Below are 19,535 nucleotides of genomic sequence, written 5' to 3' on the forward strand. Positions count from 1 at the left end.
TTAGAATCAATATTTCCTACCAATCCTATTAAAAACATATACGTTTATTATTTAATCAATGAATAATCTATCAAAGTACAGTATACAATATTATATTCTGTGCAACATGATGCATGAAAATCAGTAGAATCTGTAAAACAAATTTCAACATGGATTAACCGTTGCTTTCGTGAAAAAGCAATCTCTCCTCGAAGAGACGAATTAGCCATGAATGGCGGACAAATTGAAACGTAGGCGTCAAAGATTTCACGGAACATGGCTAACGAAGTCGAATTGATTTTTTTAATGGCGTGTTCCAAGTGGAGTCTTAATGTGACTTCGATGTTTCCACGATACGCGCGGCCCGGCGTCCACAAAAGCGACGTGCAATTCAAGCGACTTTTCGTCTGGTCAGCCTACTTGCAGATCCTATAGTTGCATAATGCGATAACACGTAACGCTCACGTTTATAACGAGACATCGATATAACCGAAGTCGATTCTACCCACCGACTTGAAAACTTTCAGTTGTTGCGATTTGTCAAGCGGCCATGGATCGAGAAGTTTAAGGGCCCGTTCTGTCTTAATCCCCTTGCACGATAATGACACAATCTTTTGAGAGTATAAAGTTTACGTATTTTGGCGTAGGTGTTACGTTTCGGATAATCTTCAACCTTAAAACGGAAAACGATGATCAGTTTGTATTACGTACTCTTAAACGATGAAGTTTTTGTTTTGAGATTAACACTTTGAGAGGGTGTTTGTTGTAAAATGGCGAACAACTTTAAGTGAGTGATTTTGAAAATAGTTTCTTTCTTAAGACATAGTGTCTGTAGAAAATATTGATACGCACTCTTATTTTCCACTGAGGCGATTTTTTTTCAATCTGATTCTACATTTCATTTTTATAATACCAAATTTTTTTAATCGCATGAGTATGTACTACTAAACGATACGAAATTTATTATTGTTTGAACCTGATTATTTAATATGTAAATGCAACAATGGATATAATATAATGGCGTGCCAATACTTTTTGTAATTACTGTATGGACACTTTTGAGCAATAGTAGGTATAGCCGTTAATTCGCGGAAAAAATTTGAGAAAAAGAGTTTCACAAAGTGTTTTAGCTACGTGATATATCAAAATTAACATTCATCAGAAATGAAGCAAATTTTCTTTTTCTTTATTGAATCCAATGTGACAAAAATCCTAATAATTTCCTTATTAATCCCTTGCTGCTTCTAAAAACCTTGCCAAGGAATGCGCGTTCCACCGACCAGTGACACAATCCGTGTCATTGCTGCCGGAGGAATTTGAATATGTAGATCACGCACGCCACGGGGGCAGATTAAAAATCTTAGCCAGAGTACGCGCCTGTTGTCGCCTTTGAAACGCTGCAACCTATTTGCATCACGTGCGCATGATTCGCCTGCATCGTACCTGCACAGATCTCGATCGAGTCCATTAGACAGAATCAAGTTCCCATCGGTTAATTCGTTGCGATCCATAAAAAAATTATTGTACACAAAACGACGTCTTAATAGGCTTTCTTTCGCGGAAGGAAATCGTTCAAACCTATTAGGCAAATGATAATTACGAATAAACCTTTCTTGTCCAATGATAATAATCACAGGTGGTTCTCCATTTTTATTATCATTCTTATTGTGCTCGATGACAGCATCGAAGTCTCTTAGCAAGTGTTTTCTCTTCCATTGACGGCCAATCCTAGCGATAAACCAACGTCACGGTGATAAATCACGTTAACGAACCATTGCGTTATGGTATCGCGATATTATTTCTCTATTCATGGAAAGTGATTAGAATATACGTCGCTGGTGCGGGAAACAGAGTGCTCGTTGCGACAGTTGTTTAACTGGTCTGAAAATGGAAGGGTGCCACGCTGATGCCAAGGCTGAATTCCATTTCCATTGCATGCTTCTCTGGTTGGAACACTGTTGAATTAATACGTTTGATTTGTATCTAATGGCTGTCCGGCGTTAGGTAACCAAACGACTCGTATGTGATCCACGAAGGATGCACATGGGAGAACGTCGACTTGTTGCTTTGCTCTGACGCGTTATTAATGTTCTATGGGATTTTCTAGAGCTTCTCTCGAGACATAGAGGCGAATTATATTTGCATTGTTAAATTTCGAGTTTTCCTCCCTTTGTGGTCTTTCGTTGCCGTTGACAAGAAAATTAGATAGCCGAGATAATAGGGTTTTGGAAAAATTCGAGACGCAATTCTTTACGACCGATATCCCGCGGCGAATTGGAATGGTAGAACGAAGCTGTGGCTGTTACCAGAGTCAACGAAGCGTGCACGCGACTTTTCCACAGTCACTTTCATAATACAAGCCACTTCCGAAAGTGAATTGACTTATTCGAAGTCGAGAGAAGGTTACGCATAATATGCGGCCTTACGTGTACAATCGGTCTCGCACGCGCAACGGTTCTGAATGCCTTCGACTTCTTCGTGCTCCACGCAATCTAAGCGACATTTCCCTTTTATGATAATACGAAAACATAGGAAAATGCATGTAGAAACATTTTTTAATTAATATTCCTTTGTATTCGCCAAGAAAGCTGCTTTATCTACTTGAATTTGTTCCGCTTGAACATTTATTAGATTTAGCTAACGGTCTCGGTCTGCTACGGTCCTTGGCTATTTAGGTTCCAATCTTATTCTCGTTTCAACGAGCAAAAAGACTTTCAATGTTTGCAGGCAAACTTTCATATAAAATTAGAACGTAGAATACACGTTCGTAATTTCTATAATTGGTAAAATTTTCATTTGTTGCAACTTTTATTATTCCATTGTGACTTATTAGCTAAATAAAATGTTAGACAATTTTTACCAATGATGAAATGTGTATATTGTACCACAAACATAGGAACTATGAAAACTCGTAAATTTTATAAACAATATGAAGAACATCCTGCTGTATAATTAACAAGCTATTAACGACGATTCCTTCATATTCTTCTTAGACTTAAAAAATTTATGAATCATAGAAAAGTACGATTAGAAATGATCAAAAGATCGTAACAGCGTCAAAGAACGAAATGCAAAATTCTTCGCGAGGAAGCATCGTGCCTAACATTCGTTTGACAATTCCTGAGATAAATTCAGAATGTGGCCACGGCTGCTTCGATACCCTTTCGAATACGAAGCTGTCGTAGCCACAGGCCGCCCCATTGTTGACTCGTTCCGCTGCCCCATGCATCGAAGCATGACGATCCCGATTGCAACGTTTCCCTTACTAACATTATAGTCACTTCGATTATCCGCTCGAAACGACACCGAACCAATAGGCACCGCGAAATCGCCACAACCTTGTTACGCCAGCTGCCTACGTTTATACAAGAGACTACTGATAACTCGTATGACTAGCATCGTCTGTATCCCCTTGTCAGACGCGCGGTTAGTGAAACAGCACGTTAATGGTCTGACTTTCACGCTCGACGGTTCGCAAGGATAACCATAGAGCCACGGCGCGCAGACTCGCGAAATTAACGAAAAAATTCCACGTTCTTGCTCACAACGATTGAGATCTCAGACTATTTTGCAACGCTGATAATTTATGAGCCTTCTCTGGTTGAAATTCAATTCCTTTGTCATTATCATTGGTTACTTGGTTTTCTTCCTAGACGGTGGATAGGCGAGGTACGATTTGTCAAGGCGGCTTTATAAATAAAAATAAAAAAAGTTTTTAATTAAACTCAATCATTCCAGCGAGAAGTGGTCAACGCGTGTTCGCTTTTGCAACCGACGAGTAATTTGCGCGTGTGGATCTCTATAAGAGGGAATTTCACTTTCGTTTTACCCTGCTTTTTGTCGTGCTCGTTGTCTTATTGGAGTTACGTTGTCACGGTTACTTAACTATTCTAAACCGGAACGTGATTTACTAATTTTTTTCTACCTTGGTTCTTTAATCTTGACGTGTTTTAGTTTCGCATAGTTCTCTTTTCTTTTTTTGGTGTAGCTATTGACTCTTGTTTTTTTCTTTTTTTTTTTCGAATGACCCAGTTTGTCTGTGGAAAACCGATGCCACATAACGAATCAGCGGCAATGTCAATCAACGCGGCGATGTTACGTGACTGGCATTGTTTCCGAGTAAGTAAGTGTCACGGACGCGTGAGGCGCTACATCGCTTCGACGAGTGATTGACCTAGCTGTATCGTCGTTTCGAGCTTCGATCGGTCGGTGAATGTTCAACGAAAGGAAAAGTTGTTTCTCTTCGGCGTTTGCATGCTTTCAATGTATGTATAAAATCGCTAAATTTGGAGGAACTCCTGGAGTTCCAGTTCCGTCTAATTACAAGTTCTAATAGTCTGTTCTAAATGCAAATATTCTGTCATCTCTGCGGCCAAAGCAAGCTAATTATGTTCAAGTTTGATTTATTTATAATTGTTTCTAAGTTTTAACATTTTTACAATGTGTAATAATACAGTCTTTCGTTAGATGAAATGTTTGAAACTTTCTTGCGTAAGAAAGAAAAATTCAAGGGTAAAGATTCTCTTGTATCATCGATATGACCCAGTTCTCTTACAAAGGGCCAAAGAGTTATCAAAATCTTCACACGACAAGGCCACCAAAAGAGAGATAATTACTCACCGACATTTGGCTAAAATTCCAGTAAACGACGTCTCGAATCACACAGTATCTCGCGAAAGACCCTCGACCTCAGTCGCGTGACAGCGATCGCCAAAGGAGGAGGGTCGCACCTACACAGCTTCACACTCTTCTTCCTCGAAACGCAAAATTCGCCTGCTTCTCAAAAAATCACGTGAAATCGAACCAAGTATCGTCGCAATCTTTCGAAACCAAAACCAAATAAACTATACCGACAAGAATACTATGTCGCGAGTGATTCTTCTGGACTGACCCGATCCAGACCGCTTAATCACGGGAGACGTATGCGGGATTCGCCCGTAATTCGAAGACTGGTCATCACGGTGACGACGCTGGGGTATTCAAAGATCGAAACGGCGTCGCGATCCAACGGAGGCGCGTCCCGATGGTGACCAGGAGGGGTACGAGAGGAGTGAAGCGGGGTCACGAAGAGGGGATCGGGTCCGAACTGGGCCCCCCTGCGATCCTTTGCCAGAGCGGGGGACCCGTGGCCGAACCCTCGAGTGAGAAGTGTTGGTAGGGGATTCGGTGAGGACCCAACAGCCGCCAAGCACCACAGCAGCGACGAAGACAGACGAGGAGAAGAGAGGAAGAGACGGACGACCGAGTGAATCCAAGCCGGTGGGTAAGAAGCGCGCATTCTTGTGTGTCAGCGCGCGATAGTTATGGACCCCTGGCAACCTTGTCCCAGTAGCCTGTGTGTGTGCGTGTGTGTGCGTGTGCTTGCCCATCCGAAAGCTGTGTAGCGAGAGAACGAAGAGAACAGGAATATACGAGCCCTGATAAGGAGCCACACGGGGAGAAGCTTTCCACCAGGGGGAGAACATCCTTCCTCGTGAACGCAGCTTGTTTTCGCCGACCAGAAAACGCCTCGCTGCTATCTGGGTCATGGATTCCGGCCGTTCGAGAGAAGATGCGTTGCCGTTGCCTACCTGGCAGCCCCTCTCTTTGGATCACGGGAGTGGGAGGCGAAGTTCGAATACCTGGGTCTTTGGACGACCATTGTCCTGTTTGGTGAATATTGTGAATTGCTAGATGTTGTCAAATTTTTTGGAAACTTTAGGTGACTATAACTAAGGATTGTTACGAAGGGTGTTGTAGGTTCGATGGTAATCATGAAAGTATCGGGCTTAATCCGTTGTGGTCTGAGCAACATTTGGTATTTCGTTTCAATTGGTTCATGCTCGATAAGCTGTTTTTAAAGGCCTCGGGATGTAATTTCATATTTTCGTAACCAATGACATATTTGTATGTACTGATACCTATATTTTTACGAACACGTATAATAGCATTGTTTTATGACCTCAAATTGGAACGAATCGAACGAAGTGTAGGATATCAGAAAAAGGCTAATTCTTGGATGAAAGTGGGATTAGCAAGGGATTTACTGTTAGATAGAATGTTGAGTTAGATATCACAAATGGATTTAGACAAATATTGCCTATTATTAATCAATTAAGGACAAGATCAACGATGCGGGTTCTTCCGGAAGATCAGATCGCTGGCGATCAAATCAAAATAGCATTAGTGCTCTGTAGAACAGGCAAACAACGGAGCAATATGTGGGTCAGGGTCGAACAAAACGATTGTTTTGTCGGCCTAAAGCAGTCGAGGATGTCTCTGCCCTTTTATCTTTGGCACGCGAGTCGCGTTTAATTTAATTTTGTTTTCTGCGTTTCGTTTGTCAAAGGAATTGACGGTTTGATTTATGACTTAATCGAGAAAGCGCAAGGATTCTCGATTATTTCCTGATAAATCTTCTTCCCTTTCTGAAACTATTGCATCGTAGCTCTGAGAGAATTCTGTTTCCAGATTGCTGGATCGCGAGAACGAACAAAAGACATTGTTGTCCGAGTGACATCAGAGTAATCTTCATTTGAAATGCAAATCGAACGTCTTGCGTATCATATCTCTAATATGAAAAGTCTGAATAATTCGCAAAACAACACGAAAGAAATATCGTCTAGATTTTTTTATCTTTTCTAAACAGATTTTTTCCAGATAATTAATGCAATAATATAATCATGTAGACGTATGATACACTCAAGTTTGAAAAAAAAATAGGGGTTGCATTTCTTTTTGAGAGAAACATCTTTACTTTAAATAATAGTATTTTGTTAAATTCATTATTTCACTTAGTCTTCTGACTCATTTTATCGAAACAGAAAATCTAAAATACAACAAATGCATATGTATCAATAGCAGTGAATGTGTGAAGCATAATTTTGTATATGAGACGTCTATGAGTTTCACTTACAACGAGATCCTATATTCTCGTAGAATTTTATTGATGACAGAAAAGTTACAATTTTTTCTAACAATTTCAAGAAGAATTTAGAGATGAATGTCATCGTTTATTAGAGAAGAATTCTTATTATCATAATAATTGTTTACTCTTCTCGGGAATGGTAACAAGGAATTACTTTCCTGGAAGATAATTCCCTTCGAGTTTATACCACGGAATGTGGGTCATGGACAATGGCTTACTTCTTCACGTTCTAGGCGGAACACGTCGTAACAACCCTTTTGATAACGATCCCCATAAAATGCAGGTTTCTTGCCAATTACTTTTTCACGTGATTCAACTTGAACATCTGTTTTTTGTTACGGAGTCCAGCACGCAACCCTTCGGGTTATGGTTATGGCTCTGCTTGATTGGGCAGCAAGCTTTCTATTCCGTGAAATTACCATTATAAGTACAGGATTTCTTTACGAGTACCACGCTTTTGCTTTTTATGGAGATACAAACACGGTTTCGCTTGAAACCCAATCTTCTGATTATAACAAGTATGTGGATTTAAAAAGGTTTTTCTCCTTCCGTTATACTTCAGGAGCGTCAAGATACAAGGAAAAAGTTCAATTTGTATAAAAAGCAAAGCTATCATTATTAATGTGTATAATTTTTTTCAGATCTATTTACTTTCACCACCTGTAGGAAAAGCTTCTTTATAGTCGGTGATCGCTCGATACTAATTTATTTCGCGTTTCATTTACAAACATATTTGAAAGGTTTATTTATTTGTCAGTAAATAAACGAATTGATGAATTTATATAATAGCACAATAACCTACTGTACTGTACTATACATCTACTTTTCGTGTATTATATTTTTTCAACTAACACGAGGAGCACCTATTAATTTACAGCAGCAATAGCTGATACATTTCGTGTGCTATGTTCCACGAACATCAATCACGATCAAGTGAGAGGCCGACAAAGTTCAAACGGCAATGTACACCATGTCTAATGATGAATCAAACGCTCGAAACGGATTATTTATGACGTGAGCCTATCCCAGACCTAACTCAACTGCACTAGAAGCCTTACACAAACCTAACTGAAACATGACCTTATTTTTCTCCGCACCTAAATAAGATTTTGAGATTATACACGTTTATACCATACACGTTTTTAAGCTTTCCTATTAAGTTCTCCCAATTGGAAGAAATGTAGAGTCGTTTAAATCAGGCGAATAAAAGAGCCAATTAATGTTCCTACTTTTTGACGTACGAATTTAACAACTCGAATGATTGATCTCAATAATAAACTCTTATTACCATAACTGTTCAAGCGTCGAATGTTCCATGATAAAATTGGATGCTCCACGCTATACGACTGTTACCATAAAATTGCCATAACACAAACGGAAAGAAGTTACGATAAAACATAAAAGTGATGCTTCTTTTTATGACACGTTATATATTAAGAGCGATCTAAGACTCACTCATGCAGATCTCAAGCAAAGTCATTTCGATAGAGTATTTAACAGACATCGAAATCAGCATCGAAACGATCTCGATCTTGGGGCAGCCGGTGTCCTCGGTGTTTTCTCGGTTCACCGACCAAGAAAAGGCTCTCCGGATCCAACGTTTCCTCGCGCAATAACTGTCGATTGACTTGTGCTCCAGAAACGGCCGGCGCGCGTCAGTTCACGTCGTACGTGGTCGGCTCGATCGACACGGGACACCGTAATTGAGTTTTCGCAGCCCGTAATTACCCGTGCAATTGATACTAATTTGTACATGCGAGATTTATGCTCGCCCTCTGCGGATTGCGCCTTTTGTGCAACCCGCTGCATTCTTCAGGATACGCACGAAAGTTTGCTGCTGTTCGTTAGAAGAGGTACTTGTTTGGAAAGAAGATTGTAATTTGATGTATTTCATTATTGAATTGATTTGATGAAAAAATTCAAGGAAATTCTCCAGTGCAATAGAGCGATTTGTTGAATGAAACAAATATGCAGTGAATGATTTCATCAATTAGCAGCACATGTCTTTCGAAATCAATCTAACCCAAGCTATAAATTTCCTGATTGTAATGCGGTTTCCTAAGTCAAACGAACGACGAATGAAAACATAATAACTTCAAATCAAGGGATTTCTTTCTAAGTATACGAGTCCTTTGAATGAACGTTCTTCAAAATCTAGCCGAATGATCAGAACAATGATTCGCCATATCACCGCTAATCTTAAAAAATAACGTTCACGATATTATATACGTATACCGCAAACTCTGTCAATCTTCGTTCAACCACGTTTAACATGGCCGAACATCTGCAAAATTTCCCAACGTTCAGACAACTCTGGAAACCATCCTGACACCGACGAGTCCCATCCACGTAGCAAAAAACACTCACGGTTCGTGCGTTACTCTGGCCATGGGCCACACGAACGAAACAACCGACTGTCACCCAGAAATCTCATAAAGTCGGTGTGCGATTAACCAGCGCGAGAGAAGAATCAACAGGGATCAACGGCGGGGCCAAGGGTGTCGTTTCTTTTTCTCTCTTCTCGTTCGCTGCTAATTGTTTCGCACGAAATCGCCTGGAAACGAAGAAACTCCCCCACCTTCTCATCCCTTCTCCCCTCTCACCCCGTGGAGCCCCGCGGATGTATTTCGCAAGATTTCGCAATATCAATTGCGCGCTGCCTGTCAAGCGGTGCCAGCTCGCGCGCTTTGCCCGCTCTCGACCGAGAATTATCGCCCGCAAGAGGCATTTTACGTTATTTAAGACTATGTAATTTAATAAAGTGACGGCCTCGCGATGCTTCGTTCCACGATTCTCAGGGACAAGCCGCGAATTCGATTCGGTCTTCGCGTATCGGCCGCGTTCCACGCAGGGTTCAGGAAATTACGGTCCCGTGGCGGCCTTTTAACGGGCCTTTTCAGCGTGAAATTATTCCCTCCGACATAGGAACGCCGGTGATCGACTCGATGGATCGGACTCTCGATACGATCTCTCGTGGATCGACGGCGTTTGTGTTCGCCTTTCGAAAGGGTTTCTAAGACGTTTTGGTCATGAGCGTGGAACTGATCGTACCACAGGCTGTTTTAATTGGGAGATAAGTGAAACAGCACGGAGAAATAGTACCGGGGTTTGATACGGTGTGATTTGCTGATTTATGAGGGGTGTGTTGCTTGATGTTTTATGGAGGAAAGCTTAGATTGCAATCGTTTGGAGCAGTGGAACGGATAATGATTGACTGTGCGAATTTTTCTGGTCCACTGTCTTCTAGATCAGTTCATCTGAAATTCAACTGGCTAAATGAACGTGATTCGCTGTATAACGTACGCTCGATGTATTGACAGATATTTTAATAGATCGTGACTGCGTGGAATGTTAGAATTTAGACAGATGGTCAGTTATCTGATAGTTAGGTAGTAATCAACTTAGAAAATGTTTTCTTGATCGGTTCATCTGAAGTCCAACCCATAGAGAACTACTATAATTTGCTAATTTATAGATGCCCATTTTTTATAGTAGATTGTTTTCTCCATCGCTTAATCAAAAATCCATCCGATGTAAATAATCTTTTATGGGATCTAATTTTGAAATCAGATATAAGACATGGATTTAAACTCCTAAAATGGAACTGGTCCTAAAACCCGTCTTTCCTTTATCGTGATATTTTGTCTCAGCCAAGTAGATATTCTGTTATGTCTATGGACCGCCTTTTGCATTTATTCGAACTGGTATCGACCGGTGGCGCTTCCACTAGCCTCGTTTGCATGTTACACCGAATATCGCGGCTTCGTTCCCCTTGTAGAACATCAATCATTCGGTCGATGGATCACTGGACACAATTCTAAATTAACCGGTTTTGCAATGTTGGCGCCACTCGCTGTCGCGAATCTGTGGCCCAATTTTGGCCTGAAGAATCAAGGATTCTTTAAGAAAATTATAATCAATTATACGGTATATGACATAAACAAAACGCGTATAAAAATATACCATGTAGTATGTACTACAAACTGTATCACAAAAATCCTATCCCAACAGAAAACCTACAGTTATCGCTTCTACTGGCAAATCACATCAATTCAATCCACCACACAGAGACTCATCCAAAGGACAGATTTACAATGACGTCTAATCGCTTCCAGAAAATCTCTCCTCTACCACTTGACCCACTGCTCTCCAACTAGAAGTTTCATGGCGACACCATTAGAATAAACAAACTCTAATTCATCGTGTAAAAATTCCACGCGCCGATAATCGACACCTCTGATGTTCGAACTGTCTCGCCTCGTTCCTTTTGCTTACGTCAGCCAAACGATTCACTCGCGATCGATCGATGGGGACAATCTGCAATCTGGATGCAGATCTCCTCTCCGTGCATCCGGCAGAACATGTCGATTGGTATTTAGGCCTTGCGTTACATAACCTTTTCTTGTCATCGTGCGGCCGCCAAAGCAACGGATAAAAAAACTATTCCGGGAGGCGAGCGGGGGCGGTAGCGTATCATCGTTGTGACATTGGGACATTGGTTTTCCGTATGCGAGTCTCGTTCAACCGGACCCGAGCAACCTCTCTATCCTTCTTCCTCTGTGTGTTTACGAGTGTTTCACTCTCTTGTTCTTTCTCTTTCTCCGTCCATCATGGATAGACGCTTCTACGCGGCTGAAATACGGAGTTCCGCGCGTCAAAAACGACTGGTTCTGCCTAATACGTGGCCGGGAACGAGGAACGTGCTACGAGCATCCGCCAATTGCGAAATGCAGGAATTTAAAACAGCATTCCCGGTAAGGTCAGCCGGCAAACCGGGGTCATTGGTGTAATTGCCACGCAATTACTGAACACGAGAATTTGTGGATAAGTTCGTGGATTTTGGGATTTGAAGAGTTTTCGGCACAGAAATTTATTCTCTGAAGTTTGAAGATACATTTGAATTTCTGGAAACTTTTCTTTTTTTTTTTTTTTTTTTTTAGACAAGTTAGGAATTATAGGAACGAAGCACAGCGTAACGTTGATGTTGATATGAGTTTAAATGGACAATATTGATGTTCCAATTTCTTGACATACTTTACATACAACTTGACATACGTTACTATAACAAAATATTATTCGAGTATTCAATTGTTTAAAATATTAAACAAACAGCTCAACGTTTTTTGTATTTCTGTTTCCTCGTCTTTCTATCACTTAGGAACTAAAAATTCATGGAAATGTCGTTTAATCAATTTTGTCCACGTAGCTCGTTTAATTTGTTCAGTAGGATGTGTTCATCCGAAATTCAGACCTTCGAATCGACTTAAAAATTAATCAGACGACCAGAAAATCCTTTGAATGAAAAATTTATATATCTGGAGCCTCGTCGATCAAACCTCTAGACCCACATAGGAAGTCCATACTGCGAAAACCGACTAAAAGGACGTCAAAAATCACTTGAGCGATGATCAATTAAAGATAGAGTGTACAACGAAAGTTCAGTGAGCCTTTTAGTCGTGCGATTATTATGCAAATTCGCTGTCTCGTTTATCGAGGTAATTATGCATTGATCGTGGCCTGACTCCTCGAGCCAAAGTTGATCCATTTATAATTTCGTGTTATACCTTGCGAAACATCACGATTCGTAAGGTCAATCATGACGTGATGGGGTCATCACCTTCGACCAAGTTTCTTTCGTCTATGATTTCGTTTTTGTGGAATGGCGAACGCCTTGAAGAAAGGAAAATGGTCAGGATTTCTGGCATTGCGCCATAAGGAAGTATTCAAAACGATGGAATCCCTTTGAAGAAGAAATTCGTACTTGGCCACCTAGTGGATTGTGAAACGAAGGAATAGGAAGGACGCCACGACACGACAAGGTTATCCTGGCAATTATCGCGCAATTAGACCATGCACTCGATTGCTACTTTCGACACGGACGTTTGCAACATCGTCGACGCGTTATACCGTGGAAAAACGAGATTATTATTGTAAAATTTAATTCCATAGCAGCTCGTAGATAACTCGTGATTGTTTAGAAGTTGACAGGTGAAAGATAAACGCGGTCGTTTCAAAGAAATACGAAATCCTTGGATTTCTATGTACCTTTAGGTACGTAAAAACGAAAATGGCCAGTGATTGTAATTAAGTCCTGGACTCTTCGATGGAATGTTTGGTTCTATATTTAACTCGTTTGCTGGGTTGCTTTTCAAGTAGAAACTTCTCTATAGTCATGGAATCAATTTGAGTCAATTGATCTTCAATTTAGTTCATGTCAATTTTAGCCTTTACATATGTAAATGTGATGTAATTTATTATTAACAGAAGTAGGACATCGTATAAAGTAATAGGAGGTTTCTAAATAAGGAATCGTGTACAAAAAATTGACAAAATGTGTAACAAATTAACTTGTCTTTCTCAATCAGTGGCTTAATCGTCACTCTTCTGTACATGTTCATGAAACTTGTTCTTTTTCCAACTTCTTAATATTCTCCACGAATATCTTTTCTTGTAAGAGTTAATTTATATAATTTTTTTATTGCTATGTTTAAAACTATGTAATGTTAAGAAACGGCCTCGGTAGAAACCACGACAAGAATAATTGCAACATAATATACTTCGTAATAAAAATTATCTAATCATCAGCGCGCCGATGCTTGCACAAGAATTACAGAAATGGCAATTTTATTCATATTTCATATTTCCACCTTGCGTTTAAGAGTTGTCGGATTAGCCTAATGTAGACGACCATGGAAACTTCTATCCTTTATCCAGGAGAAGTTCAATGTTCTTAATGGACAGTCGATTAACCAAGTTTAATCATCTGCGTACCCTTTGCATACAAATATTGAGCAACTTTTACTTGAAATGATCATCTAACTCCAAACGAATACCAAACAACTGTGCACTCTTGAAACACAGTTAGTTTACGTCAAATTAATCGATTCGCCGAATCATTTTCTTTCGTATTGTTCGTTATGTCAGTTAAACGTTGTCGTGTACGAAACGATTAATTGTAGAGTCTTAAGCAAATCTTAACATCTTTGTCGTTATTATAATTGAATGTTATCGCGAAGGAAATAATTAATCGCAAATTTCAAGCGAGCCTTAATATCCTTTCAATTATAGTAACATAACCGCATCCTGTATTTTATTCAATTTGAAATTCATACAAATAAATTGTTGTTTATCAAATTCTGATATTTTTGATAAACAACAGACTTACTCACCAAAAGTCGGCTGTATTTTCCTGAAAACTCGATTCTTACGCACAGTTAAAGCGATATTATTAATAAAACTTCTCAATTTACTAATTACAACTCTTTTACAGTAACAGTAACAGGTTCGAGTTTCTGGTTACTCTTTGCCCTCTTACAATAATGGTAACGAAGAAAGCATGAAATTTTAGAAGTTTTACAAATGACAAGTCATCGTGGTCTAAAATTAGACAAAACATTTCTACAATCAATAACCTGTAACCTGTCAGTTTCTAATTTTCACTAATTCATAGTAATAAATCATTCGTTCAAAAGGTTCGTTCCTGGTATCACAGACGTATGTAACGTAAGTCTTCTCTTCCGTCTTCCTCGTTATTTTATTACTTTCTAAAAAAAATTTAAATACCACATCCATAAGACGTCACGTCATAAACCACCTGTAGAAACTCGTATTAGTAGCTTCTTCAGAGAGCAAAACCGTTAATCGTTAACGTCATGGAAAACCTATTGCAAGCAAATGGCATCAAACGCTGATTGTCAGAATAAAGAGGAATATGACGTTTTGCCTCCACATTGTGCCTTTATGAGAATAAGCAAAAAGCAGGAGGTGGTGGCGTGCAGCGGAAGATCAGCTGTCCAGGATTCACCGTTGTCACTTGGCGCTCGTAGCCTTGTAACATATACGCAAATAACCCAATAAATCTCGGTATAGGCTCATCCTTCGGAATCCTTGACACCGACGACGGTAGTGTCACCGTGCAGACGCGCGCGCGTATCCTCGTCGAAGCCTAGGCATCAAACCGGAGGAGGGAACACGCGATAAAACGAGCGGAGCCGGATCAAAGTCGCGTGATTTCCCAATAGCGATCTGCGACCACGAACACGAGTAGTGCGTCACTTTTCCCCACGGGGAGAGACTCTCGCGAATCCTCCAGAGAGACGTTAATGATCCTCGGATGTTAGTGATCCAAACCACCGGTCTCAGTCTTCGTCATTCTTCGGTTTCTTTGTACCGTTTACGATTTGCTAAAGTTTTATGATACTGAGAAATTTGACATACAATGGGCGGGCCGAAGAAAGTTTGAAATTAATATTTGCGTATTTGGTATGAGTAACAGGAGGATGTTAAAAGCTGGCCATTTATCGACCTTCTTGCAAACGAAAAATTCTTGCAGGACATTAAAGAGCATCTCTCAAGGAACAAAAGTTGGCATTTTTGCTTGAGATGTGACAGGAAAGTTGAAAGAACTGAGCAGAGGTCGAACTTATCTGCGCGTTACGATTAATCTTCATCTTCTTCGGATATTGATCCATCTATGAAACAATTCTTTAAAAATTCTACTATTTCTATTAAAAATGAGTAAAATTAATCGAAGTCCGGAATAGAGCAAATCCGAAGCATCGCAAGATCGTTGTTGGCTATTGTTTTCGCGTAGCAACAAGCTGGCGATAGCTCAGACTTGCTCGATTTCAAATTTCAGTTGATTTATCTGCATAATTTCTAAGAAGAAAGAATCATTACGCCGATATAGATGAATAATTATTCTGTAGCTTGATGAGAATATGCAGGAAATGAAGCTCAAGTGTAACGCACGAGTAAGTTTGATCGTTGCCACTTTCTCATCTTTCCACTCATTTTTTTCAACTTCGTTCTTCTTCTCTTTCGATGTATTGTTTTAGATAGTTGTATTTAAGATTAGAATAGCGACGTGTGAGTTTAGAAAGTTCATTGTTGAGCATCCTAGACCTCTTGGAAATGAGCTAGAAGATATTGCGGAATTTTTACGAATTTATCGACGATGGAGGTTAACGAGAGCTGGATTGAAAGGAGAATCAACACGTGGAAAGATAGCGTCTATGATTCATAGATTGCAAAATTGAGTGAATTGTTCCTGGAGGTGAGAAACACATCGAAACTCCTACTTCTAACCTTAAACTATGCTATCTGTTAACCGTCTTAACCATGTTACAACGAATAATGAGTTAACTCGTCTTGTTCGGTTAACAAGTTAATGAATAATTCAACTGTGAAGAATAAAATATTATACAATGTTATACAAAGATAGAAATCCAATCCGTATCACGAACAGCAAGTCTTCAACTGGTTTAACTGGTGTTTAACTCCTCGAAAACAGAAGCGGCGAGTATTACTTAGGCGGCGCGGAGTTGCGGTTTCCGGATGGATAAAGAAATTGTAACGATTTCGGTTGAGTAACCTGTGCGTGAAAGGCGTTCATCGAGTCGGATCGACGATCTCGATTCAACCGATTCGCAATATCGATTGGCTAATTCCCGACTCTTCGCGATTCATAGACGTTTCTCTAAAAAATCTCAGTATATTTAACCAACTACCAATTTTAAATATTCCTCTATTCGCCGCTAATAAATCTTTAAACCTCTCATGAGAAAGATGTCGATCTTTTATTTCCAGGAAATTTCATTAATTTTACCATAAAACATTTATTCAGAAGAGAGAAAATATTTATTTTGCAAATATCATTTATGAAAGAAATGTATGGAATTCGTAGATTTCCAAGAGATTTTCTACCAGTTACCTAACATTTTCAACAAATGTTGACTTAATAAACCTCCTAACGATTTCAATAAAGGATCGCCCCATGCACGATCAAAGCGCGCGATAGTCGTTGACCTGGATCAAAGCTGTGTTTCCCAATCGAAAGCCACATTATCGTCGATTAACCCAGGTTTGCCGCGGGTTCCCCATTCGCAGGGAAGGATCATCGTTGGTGGATCGATGCTTGTAATAACTGGAATCAATCGGTGGTACTCGTCGCAAATGTAATGAGGATGATGATAATGATTGCCGATGTCAATGACAGGGACCTAAGTAGTAGATGCGCCGGCGAGTCTGGCGCAACAATCGAGATGGACAAGCGGCTGCTCATAACGCGGTCGACTATGGGGGAATAGAACGTTTGAGAAGACAAGAAATTGCTTTTAAGCAGCTGCTACACGAGAATCGTTTCGTTGTATCGATCGTTGTGCAATGGATTGAAATATGATTGCCCTTTGGTAATTATTATATATGATTCATCACTCGTTAATAATACTTTCCTTAAGCAAACTAAATTTTCTTTCGATAATTTCGAGCTGAAATAATTTCGAAGCACATTAGATTAGGCTCAGATGAGTCTCTCAGATGAGATTGATTGGATTGAAATTGTTATTGGAGATGTTTGACCTTTGTTACAATGGATGTTGCAATCGAAAATTCTATATTGAATTGGTCAATAGTATCGAGGGACTCAATACAAAAGTGGTATAAATACATCCTTTTTTAGAAACGAATAGAATAAATATACTGCACAAAAGGATTTAATTAATGCTTATACATTCTTTCTTTAATTATTTCCTTGAAGTCAATTTTTATCTTAACATCGTACAAATAATACGTTGATCTATCCAGCCTATTGAGTTTCTTCGCTTTTATTCATTCGGTTGATTCAATAGAACCCAATTGTTCCGAAAAGTGTATAAGAATTAGAATATAATTTATTTCAAGAATTTTCCGGGGGGTTTCTATGTTTTTAGTGGTTATAAGTACAAAAATATTTTAATATGTGACAGTATACAGACTTTTGTACTAAATGATAATTTTATCCACAGTTCCTTCGAATTAAAAATCTAGACACATACCTTTTTCCTTCAGTCCTTCAATTACAATAATGAGAAAAATTACAGTCTACTAAAGTAATCCCATTCTAATAGAGTGAATTAATCTTGGAGGCTTCAAACCAAATAAAAAGTACAAGTAATTGTCGATAGAACCAAACATAGGGCTAGCAGCTGCCACTTGTGCTAACCAAGTTGGACGAGATTTGCTATTTCTCAACTGGAAACAATAGTTTCCACGCAAAGCGATTCTTGATTCGGTCGAGACTCGGACGAATGACAGCCGTAGTTGCCATAACGGTGCACACACCGCGTCGAGGCGAAGTCAGACTCCACTTTGAATCGATCGATGCATTCCGCTTATGTACGCTCGAGGAATCAGCGTGCGCACCAACCACGGTAATCGTCGATCCTCTCAACGTCCAAGGAATTATTATGTATTTAATTACGACGAGTCGCACGTAACGGCGATATTTCACCGCGTATCCAGTCAACGCAACGGCGCGATTAAAGTCTATCTAAAAATTTATCGTGCTCTCTGTGCGGCGCGCACGCGTGCGTTTCCATGCGCATTCGTGTCAAGGAATGCCGCACAAAATTGCACCGATGGACGCTTTGCATAATGGAAATCCTGGAAACAATGCGAATTAATGTCTTCCTAACATTCTGATCCCATAACGCTAGTCTAGGGTCGCATTAATGTGTGAATTAATTGCATTTCTTATGCCACAGTCAAATATGTAATACGTTTGCTTCTATGAGGCAAGATTTTTTTAGTAACGTTTGAAATATCCTTATAAAATTGCGCATCATATGGGTAGACGCAAATATAGAGTGAAAGTTATAGTAACCAGATTTAAAAAGAAAATTTAAATGAAATGAAATTCAGGAAGTGGATTTTCAAAGACAGATTACACTTCAAATCTTTATAGGAACCCGAGTTTGTCCTATGTTTTGTAGATAATAACGAAATAACTATAAATTCAGTAATTATTAAGTAATAAAGAGGACAATTGCGTAAAAACTGTGTGCGATGAGAAATGAAATACGCGAGGATCAGTACAAGTATTCACAGTGACAGAGACTTTGTTATCCGCTATAATCTGTGCACGTGGTGAAAAGACACATATAAATTGCAAGTTAAAACTGTAAATAAGAGAAAAGTGGATTTCTTCCAATGCAAGAAACCGCGAAATAAATTACGCAAAATATCGCGGTCGAATCGTTAGGCAGTGCCCGCATGAGCGTAATTTTTGTATACGTATACCTCTTGCATGGGTGGTCCTTTAGCAACTCGAACCATTCTCTGCGATTCTAAGCGTCGATAATGTCAATCGTTCGCGTTGTTTCTGTTTCGATAGCCAAAGTATCTCCATACGTAGTTGCGCAACGAATCGCCAGATGGTTAACTGTTTTATTACTTAGTAAGATCTCCTTTGTTATTTAAAAAAAACAGCATCATGAAAAATATGAAGGTTAAATAAAAACGGTCAACTGACTATCTGACTGTAATAAAGACTGTAAATATGCTGCTAGTCAAGTGCATTATATACAGTGGCTCCAAAAAGTATTGCCACATATCCTTAATTTTCAATGAGACGTCTTCTTATCAGGTTATTTATTTGATTTTCATAGTATCAAGTTTTTGTAACCATATGAAAGTGCTACTACATGATACGAAATTTAATATACTTGAATCCGACTAATTAGTATGTAAATGCTATATAATAAATACAGTAATGTGTTAATACTTTTTATAGCCACTGTTTCATCATTTTCTTAGTTTGTATCTCCTGTGTACATTTTCAAATTGGATTTAAACTCTACCAATGTAGTCACGATAGACGTGATTTATTACT

The 19,535-nt window shown here is 39.3% G+C and overlaps 2 protein-coding genes across 2 annotated transcripts in view; one reads left to right on the plus strand and one right to left on the minus strand.

Annotated features, from left to right (window-relative positions):
• LOC117156084 (uncharacterized) overlaps nt 1–4,918 on the minus strand; it is a 69,738-nt gene extending 64,820 nt beyond the window's left edge. The window contains exon 1 of the mRNA XM_076618771.1: nt 4,600–4,918. Within this exon, the coding sequence (XP_076474886.1) occupies nt 4,600–4,605 (6 nt within the window). The 5' untranslated portion in view covers nt 4,606–4,918. The remainder of the gene's footprint in view (nt 1–4,599) is intronic.
• nudC (nuclear distribution C, dynein complex regulator) overlaps nt 1–19,535 on the plus strand; it is a 103,004-nt gene that overhangs the window by 66,308 nt on the left and 17,161 nt on the right. The window lies entirely within an intron of this gene.

This window comes from Bombus vancouverensis, chromosome 5 (genome assembly GCF_051014615.1).
Source record: "Bombus vancouverensis nearcticus chromosome 5, iyBomVanc1_principal, whole genome shotgun sequence".
Lineage (NCBI taxonomy): Eukaryota > Metazoa > Arthropoda > Insecta > Hymenoptera > Apidae > Bombus > Bombus vancouverensis.